Source organism: Electrona antarctica, assembly GCF_951216825.1.
Source record: "Electrona antarctica genome assembly, chromosome: 24".
Taxonomy (NCBI): domain Eukaryota; kingdom Metazoa; phylum Chordata; class Actinopteri; order Myctophiformes; family Myctophidae; genus Electrona; species Electrona antarctica.
Genome location: NC_136803.1, coordinates 33,062,055 through 33,071,411, shown reverse-complemented (window position 1 = coordinate 33,071,411; position 9,357 = coordinate 33,062,055). Strand labels below are relative to the sequence as shown.

At 44.0% G+C, this 9,357-nt stretch overlaps 1 protein-coding gene across 1 annotated transcript; it reads left to right on the top strand.

Moving 5' to 3' along the window:
* Positions 1 to 1,136: 1,136 nt before the first annotated feature.
* Positions 1,137 to 5,734, top strand: LOC306917647 (gap junction alpha-3 protein-like; the record flags this gene model as incomplete). The annotated part of the gene is made up of 4 exons (XM_079495942.1): positions 1,137 to 1,205; positions 1,770 to 2,027; positions 4,205 to 4,524; positions 4,954 to 5,734. The coding sequence occupies 4 exons, from the start codon at positions 1,137 to 1,139 to the stop codon at positions 5,732 to 5,734; spliced, it is 1,428 nt and encodes a 475-aa protein (XP_079352068.1).
* Positions 5,735 to 9,357: the final 3,623 nt, after the last annotated feature.

The window sequence follows — 9,357 nt, the reverse complement described above, 5'->3', positions numbered from 1 at the left end:
TGTCCACTAGTCCCTTCCTAACATTTTAGTCTAGTTTTTATTTGTTGACAAAATTGTCAGTCTTAGTTTTAGTCATCATAGCTTAGTTTTCAATTAGTTTCCATTTAGTTTTCGTCAGGTAGTCGACGGACATTTTTTCGTCTTAGTTTTAGTCGACGAAATCAACACTGCTGATAGAGCAATCCTGCATAGGAATGTGGAAAGCTATAAGAGGATTAAATCCCAGTTCTTATCTAGATGGAACATTAATTAGTTTGGTTTGGTTTGATGAGATGAAAGAGGTTGTATTAATGATTCTAACATTCAAGCTCCATGTTCATGGAACCTATAGCTGGGTGTCTGGCAGTGTGTCTGTGCACCGCGTTGTACTATTTGTAAGGTAGACAATTGGTTGGTAAAGTGCTCAATGCCGGGCTTTATTATGTGGAATGCTGCGAGGGGAGATCGGACCATGTGATCGCATTTTTCATTGCGTTTTTCCTTTCATTTTAACTCTTTTAAAGTTCAAATATCACAGGAGAAACACTGAGGCGGGGTGTACTTATAGGTTAGTGGATTACAGTTCAATGAATGATGCTATAGTATGAAATGGTTATAGTTACCGGTAAGACTATAGCTTATGTTGTTACAGTTTGTGTTTTTCATATTGTAGTCTTTGCAAGGTCTTAATACTTAATACTGTCACATTTCTCTCCCTGTTCAAAGAGGGTAGTCTGTGGTACTCTTGTTTCTTTCCTTTAACTGTCTCTGCTACTAATTTCGTTCAGTTATTTCATCCTCTCTCTCTCTGTTCCTTCCTTACTTTCTCGCCGTTAGCTTTTGTTCAACCTCAACGGCCCCCTCCCCAAAAATGTCATTCCAAAGAAACAGAGAAAAACTGGTGCTTGATAACAAATGGAGGACCAAAAGGAAAACAATGTAGCACCCACTGATCAGAGAGCTCAACAAACTTTGTCCCGTCTTCCTTCCTAATGTTGCCTCATCCTCTCCCTCGTCCTCTGTGGTGCTTATGTGATCTTTCAACACGTTGCTTTCCTCCTGTACCCGCGGCGCGCGCCAGAGGGTTAGTATTCTGTGCCTCTCACCCCCCCAGCCTCTGCTCTCTTTTTTTTTACAGGCTAGAAATTGTGTGAAGCATGGGTGATTGGAGCTTTCTAGGGCGGCTGCTGGAGAATGCTCAAGAACACTCCACTGTAATCGGCAAGGTGACGACGGACAAAGTTACAATTACATAACATAGGCCCATTTAGGAACTTGACTAGCTTGACTTTATATACTGTATATTTTATTTCTGACTTTAAATCAGTGGTTTTCAACCAGTGGTCCTTGAGTCCCCAGCTAAATGAAGGAGAGTCAATAACCAAATGGACCTTGAGAGCGTAAAATGTAACCAAATGAACCCTTACGGGTCTATTTGGTTACATGTTACGCTCTCAAGAGTTAAATTGTTTTTAACTTACAAGAAAGTCTACACAATTAAAGTCAATGTTTGCCTGTTGTCTCTTATTGTGGACAAAATATTCCTTAGTTTTGAGTCTGAGAGGCCTCATCCAATGGTGGTCCGTGGCCGTGGCTCAAAATGCAGAATAAATAATGGACATTGATGTGAAAAGGGTTGAAAACCACTGCTTTAAATGAACCGAGCTGATGCACAAGATCCCAAACTAACCTCTCTCCTTTCTTCTCCACACACTGTCTCTCTCTCTTCATCTCCGTCCCATCCATCCCTTTTGCTCTCTCCACCCTTTCGCTCTTCATCCCCCGTCCAGGTTTGGCTGACGGTCCTCTTCATCTTCCGCATCCTGGTGCTGGGCGCGGCGGCCGAGGAGGTGTGGGGCGACGAGCAGTCGGACTTCACGTGCAACACGCAGCAGCCCGGATGCGAGAACGTGTGCTATGACGAGGCCTTCCCCATCTCGCACATCCGCTTCTGGGTGCTGCAGATCATCTTCGTGTCCACGCCCACGCTCATCTACCTGGGCCATGTGCTGCACATTGTGCGCATGGAGGAGAAGAGGCGGGAGAAGGTGAGGGAAAAGGTGATGTAAAATTATTCATACAATTTGATATGATATAGTACGATATGATGTAGTACTTTATTGTCAGTTCACACTGAAATTTGGTCTGGCGAGTTGCGACCCAGCAGCCAAGTATGCAGAACACATATACACACATTTGACATAACACAAAGAACAAGACAATTTACATAGGATACATAAAGACATGAAGACAAGAGCAATATCCACCGCCTACCCCGTGGCTACTACAACTCCTGATTAGGCCTCAAAGTCGACTGGTGGACAAAGGTTCACCAGTCAGGACAATTGGTACATATCGTTGCTCTTGGGGGGCATGAGGATAGAACAATATTGAACCATTGAAATGTAGTAAAAAAGTGCTTAGGACAAAACTCCATTGGACCCTCAAACTGTCTGCTAAAACAGCTAACTCCATGCACACCTCTCCCCCTCTCATACATGTAATTGACAATATATAAAGTCACAACAATAGCTTTGATGAGTCAGTATTGCTTTGTTTTAGGGATGCTCCGATCAGGTTTTTTGGGACCGATACCGATCAGCGATTGTTTTTCTCATGATCGGCCGATACCGATACCGATATAGGTCCGATACCGATACTGATCTTGTGAAATGTTGCAAATTTTTATATTTCCAAAACCCACGTCAAAGCTGTTCCTGTGTGTGGGGAGGAAGGGGAGAATGTTTAGGCCTGTCACAAAAATGCAAAAAGATGTTATACGATATATCTGATTGACATTTATACCACTTAAATGGTGTAAAAGATCAGTTTCTCCAGGTAAATTGCCGATCACAGATAGGGTAAATGCTGATTACCGATCAGAGTGAATATCGGCCGATATGGCCGATCACCGATCGCTGGCCGATTATCGGAGCATCTCTACTTTGTTTTCAAAATAAAAGATTTTCTTAATTTCCTGAAAAATTAAGAAAATAACTAACCACCTAACTACATTTTGTAGTTAGGTGGTTTCTTCCCGACAGCAGAGATATGAAAGCTGTGTTCAATATTAAAGGTGAAACCATGCTTCTATATCTGTGCGAAAGAGGCTTCTTCAGGTCCACGCTCTGAACTATATTAACCCATTTAGGCCTGACGTCGAAATTTAAAATATGTCTTCTAAATCATGACAGTTTTCTGAAATACCTATGTTTCTATGTCAGTGGTGCTCAATATTTCATGTCAAGGACCCCAAACATTATATGTAATATGCCTCCGCCCCCCCATCTGAAAATATGTTGTTCTAGGGACCCCCCGGAAGTAAAGATTTGAGTTAAAATGTTCACTAATAATACATATTCAAAGATTTGAGGCACATTTTCACGATTTTTCAAAAATAGCAGATCCATAGTGCGGCACTCTGTGCTGCGCTATGAGCTTGTAGATCTGCTATTTTTCAATAGCTAAAGTATAACATAATGCTTTAAAACACCAAAATGGGTTAAGAACAAGAATGCCTATCATCCCACTGACTATTTGATCATATGACAGCATGCAGAGAAGTGTAGCTGACACACGCTGACCATTAAGCAATGTCGTCTCATCTGTCATGATGATTAGTACTAAACAAATGTGTATTAGCCAATCAGCGTAAAGGCCAAAGTGATAGAGAGAGCTACATGTAATGTATTATTAAGGACATGAATATTTCTGTAAACATGTCTGACTAACTGTATATAAAGTCTCGAGCTCTCGAGGCGGAGAGGACTGGCGGGAGGCAGAGAGAGAGAGAGAGAGAGAGAGAGAGAGAGAAGCTGGTGGTCTCAGTCTGGGACACCTTCCGGGGTCTTGGCATCTCTGCTACGGCTGTCACTGAATAAACTAAAGATGACCAATTCTTGACAACTCAAGGAGGAGAGGACACTGGAGCAGCGCAGACATTTCAAGCCTTTTTTATTAGGTGCTAGCACAAAAAATGTCAACATTTCATGACTGATGAAGACCGTAAGGTCGAAACGTTTCTTTTTGTACTAGCACCTAATAAAAAAGGCTTGAAATGTCTGCGGTGCTCCAGTGTCCTCTCCTCCTCCTGCATGTTGTTGTCCTTGTTTGTGTGATGCAACCGGACCAGCCGTTTCAGGCTTGAGGCGCGTCGGTATATAGACTCCCTTTGTACTGAAACCCTTGTCTTCATTTCCCCGCCCGAAAAACTCCTCATCAAAAGGAGGAGGAGATCCGCAAGGCGGCCGGCCAGCACCGGGACGACCTCGACCCGTTGTACCGCAACGGCGTCGGAGGAGGAGGGGGAGGGGGAGGACCGGGACCCGGGGGCAAGAAGCAGAAGCCGCCCATCCGGGACGAGCACGGCAAGATCCGCATCCGCGGGGCGCTGCTGCGCACCTACGTCTTCAACATCATCTTCAAGACGCTGTTCGAGGTGGGCTTCATCCTGGGGCAGTACTTCCTGTACGGCTTCCACCTGAAGCCGCTGTATAAATGTGGCCGCTGGCCCTGCCCGAATACGGTGGACTGCTTCATCTCCAGGTCAGAACAATGACATGGAGCTGCACTCCTTCCTTCCTTCCTTCCTTCCCTATTCCTTCCTTTGCATTCTTTTACTTCCTTTGTATTCTTTCTTCCCTTTTCTGTCTTTTCTACTTTTCCTTTTTTTGTTTTACTATTTTGAAAATATTTTTTGAATAGTTCAACCAGCCGATCTACATTGAAACGTTGTGAGCTTGTAGATAGGCTATTTCAACTATTCAAAAATGTTTTTCAAAGTGGTAAAAAGTTTAGTTTAGGGATAAGGGGTTTAGCATGGATGAAAATAGAGCCCTCTTTCTTTCTATCTTTCCTTCCAAACACTTTCAAACGAATGATCCATTCCATGTGCATAATGCACGTCTTTTTATTCATTCATTGACGGATGTCATGCATGTGTTCATCATGGTCTGCGTGTGTATATTCCGCTAGGCCCACGGAGAAAACCATCTTCATCATCTTCATGCTGGTGGTGGCGTGCGTCTCGCTGCTCCTCAACCTCCTGGAGATCTACCACCTGGGCTGGAAGAAGGTCAAGCAGGGCGTGACCAACGAGTTCAGGCGCGACCACGAGTGGCTGCGGCTGGCCCACGACGAGGCCGGCGACTCGGAGACCATCCCCGAGCGGATCTCCCCGGCCTGCCTCGCCTGTCTGCCGGCCTACGCCAGGGTGAGTATGGCGGCGGCGGGGGGCGGTGCGGAGGGAGCCGGGCTCGCCGACTACGCCGGGCTCGCCGAGAGCGGCTCGGCGTGCGCCCTCACGCTGAGCCCCAGCATGGTGGCGGTGGCGCCGGTGGGGCTGAAGGTGGACGCGGCGGGCTTCAACCCCGACGACTTTCTGTTCCAGGGCCCGCCCGCCTCTTTTTACGGCAGCAGCTGCGACGCCGGGAGCCGCGGGCACCTGGGCGCCATGGAGCAGAACTGGAGCAACATGGCTCTGGAGGAGAAAAGCCCCTCCCCCTACTACCCACCGAGCAACACTCCTCCGCCCTTCTCCTCCTCGTCTCCTCCCGACCAGGGGAAAACACCGCCACCGGAGGAGGCGGAGTCCTCCCGCGCCCTCGCGCAGGAGGAAGAAGAAGAAGACGCCACCGTGGTTACCCAGGCGGAGATGCACGAGCCTCCCGTCGCCACGGTAACGGATGCTCGGAGGATGAGTCGTGCCAGTAAGAGCAGCAGTGTCCGAGCTCGACCCGACGACCTGGCCGTGTAGCTACGGAAGACGAAACACACGACGACACCTGCATGCACGACACCCAAACATCCTCTTTTCTCTTTCACTCATCGCATGCACACATACATTTTTGCCCTTACATTTGATAGGCCAAAGTCCTGTGCAGGCCAGGGCACACTGCTGAATCCTTGAAGGTAAAATCACCACTCAGGATTTTCGCAGCACAGGTCGGTGTGCAGGCTTCCAGACCATTGCATCTTTTACTTCAGGACGAATTAGTATTAGAATCGTTCTTTTCTTTTCTTTTCTTTTCTTTTCTTTTCTTTTCTTTTCTTTTCTTTTCTTTTCTGTTTCAGAACTGTAGGGGAAAGAGGAGGGAGACAAAGATTGGCCCGTCAGGTTGCATTAGCCCAAGTGGCAGTGCTGCTTCCATCGCTGTTTGTACTATACGGTACTCAAGGTGAACTTTACTGTGACAGAATCTCCAGCCCTCTCACCCAATGGTCATGGAGCAGGATTAGGGAGCTATGATATAACAGCGGCTTTAATATACTATATCTCTATACTATCCGCTCCTCTCCACAACTCTGGAGAGGAGCGGGTGCCGCCATGCAGTTCTGTACATAGTTCAGCGTCCTTTTGGTTATAGGATTAAGCAGGGCACAAGTGAGGGCTCTGGCTTGCTAATGTTTGAGGGCACATGCACATGTACACTACCCCCCCACATGCACATACATGCACGCACACACACACACACACACACAATTAGGCAGCAGAGATACCACGGAAGTAAGGGATGATAACGAGGAGTATGATGAGGAGAGGGAGCTCAGCTCTTGGACTGATTTATGAGTTTGGGAGCTTGGAGGCAGCAATATTGTTCTGCATAGTATTTCTTTTCTTTTTTTCCCCTTCCCTTTTTCGACCAGGAGACATCAGAGGAGAGGTTTGCACTTTTTCTTTCTTTCTTTCTAACTTTCTTTCTTTTCTTTTCTTTTTTTGTGATGACGGATTCTTCGCTAAAACGGCAAGGTCTGTGTCTCCTCTTGTTAGAAGGGTGTTGCGTGTGGCTTTTTTTTTCTTTCTTTTTTTTCCCTGTCTGTTCGTTTGTCTGTCCGTCCGTCCGTCCGTCTGTCTGTGGCATGCTCCAATGGCCTGCTAGCTCAATGAAGAGAGGGATCTGCAGATACAACAGTGGAGAAAAGGTTGGAAAAAAAGGAGATGGGACGAGAGAACAGCTGTAGTGATCAGTTAAGGAAAGCGATGGAAGCAGTCCCACCCTGAGGTGTAGCCTTTAGGCTTTAGAGGTTGTGTGTGAGTAGCGTGTGCTCGTGACATAGATACCTTAGTCTTGTGTAAATGTTTACAAAAACAATTCTGCAGTTACATCAGGGTAAATTATATATATATATGTAAATATATAATTTAAAAAATATATATCATTCATAGGATATACATTCATATTATGCAGAGTTACCGAATTAGCATTAAACCTAGTTGTTACTTTCTGGCCAAGCTACAAACTTAGATAAAGATATGAGTTTACAGTAAACCTTTACACTGACAACTAAAGTCTAATTCAGAACCCAAAACAAAGCTTTTTTTGTTTAAAGCTACATAAAAGGCTATAGGCCTATTATAATTTGAACAAATAGGTTTGCAAGACTTTGTAGCTTTGCCAGAACGCACTAGTCAGTACGCGCCAATTCCAATGCTTGTGTTTGCAGTGTGTTACGAAATGTGTCTTCATTGTAAAGAAATTTATGAGATTTCATTCTAGAGCCCCCCCTATACCTATACCTTTATGGGATGGGAGGGCATTCACTTCATAGTTCTTTTTTTTAGGGTAGTCGTAGAACGTAGCAATGTAGGAGGTTATTGATACATAGCAATAGGAGTTTAAAAGGCATTGACATTTCTCTGTTACATCCTGCATTTCAACACACATCACATGTAGAACTGTTATTAGTTTTTCCCTGTTCTTTTTTTTTCCCTTTGTTTTTTTTTTTATTCCTGCCAGTTTATTGAAGAAAAGAAAAGCTAGACAAATCAGAAAACCACTCCTTCAAGGTGCAGTTGTGTTTCTTTCCAATCGCTTCCTAATTTTAGTTATCAAATTATATTCTTTTAATGTCTCATTTACCATTCGGTAAAAAACTAAAAACCGAAACTAAAAACAATATGGGATACAAACAAGTGAGTGACGGAGAGAGGCTTAGGAAAAGTCATGTTTTGGGTTTTGTCTCACTCTTGTTTTCACTGTTGAGTTGAAAACAGATTTAGCAGGATATATTTTAAATACTTGAAAAACACGAGGACCACTCGATGATTTACAACGATTAATATTTTCAGTAAATAGTTGTTAATAATTTGCAATACTGTATACTGCTTCAGATGCAATGCACCCAAATAATGATCATTCTGATTCTCAATGTTCCCTTTGGACAAGGTTTCATTCCACAGAAGTGTAAATCAGATGTACCTCATGTGTTCAAATATTTGAAACCATATTCAAATAGTTTTGTCCGGTCATCTGGTTCAATGTGTCATTATCACAATCCAGCTAGCTAGTGGGGGACACTGACCTATAGGCTGCCCCCCCCCCCCCCCCCCCCAATATCTTCATTAATGTACGACACTACAACCAAACAATGAGAGGAAAGACCAATTGGATCATTTACCAGATAATTCTCTCCCTGCATTCATGGCAATTTGGAACTCCTTTTTCTTTTTTTCCCCTTTTTCTTTCTTTTTCTTTTTAACTTATCGCGCCTGAACTCAGAGCTTTATTGCTTTCAAGAATTTTAATTTAAAAAATCTAAATGTAGACTAGGAATGTTAGCTTAAAGCTAGTGCCAAATAGACCCCAAAGCTGTGTGTTATTGCATAGTAGTAGCTACTAATTGTAGCATAAGCTGAAACCCAATTTTCAGGTACAGTAGCTGGTTTGCACCTCAGTCAGTGTAGTGGTATAGCTTTCATATCACTGCAATGGTGCATACGATTAAAAGCACTTTATACACTCAAAACAATGTTTAAAAGTGATACAGTGACTACAAATGCCACCATGTGTCTTAATTGTTAATGTGAACTCAATGGACCCCAAGAAAGGGATATCACAATGCAAAACATTTTAGACTTTCTCACTCTGAACTCTCGAGTTTGACGACTGCACAAGGGACACGATTTAGTACTATAAGTTCCAACTTCCCCTGAATGCAACTGCACTGAGAAGCTTGCTTTGAGAAGCAAGGAGAAATGAAGGGCTCTACACTTTTGGCAATTGAAGTTCTATTTCACCTTTGGTAGAACGGGTCTTTATAGGAAGGTGTGACGAACCACAAATATGCTGTTTGCTGTCAAATGTTTACATGCTTCTGATGTAGCTTTGCTTTGTGACACGCAAGACAGTTCTTCTGCATACATCTTAACTTTAAGGAAAAAAAGATATATGTGCTGCTGTGTCCTCCTCTGATTTGTGAAGGCCTAATCATTGATGTTCCCAAATAAAGTGAAAGAGATCTCAGAGACTCCAGCACCTCCTGAAATAATCTTTACATGGCTATACAGTTGCCTGGCAACATAAACAAATCTAGCCCGGAGAAGACGTATACAGAAAAGCGTCAATTGGGCAACAAAGTTAGTTCAAAGGAAGCAAGCTC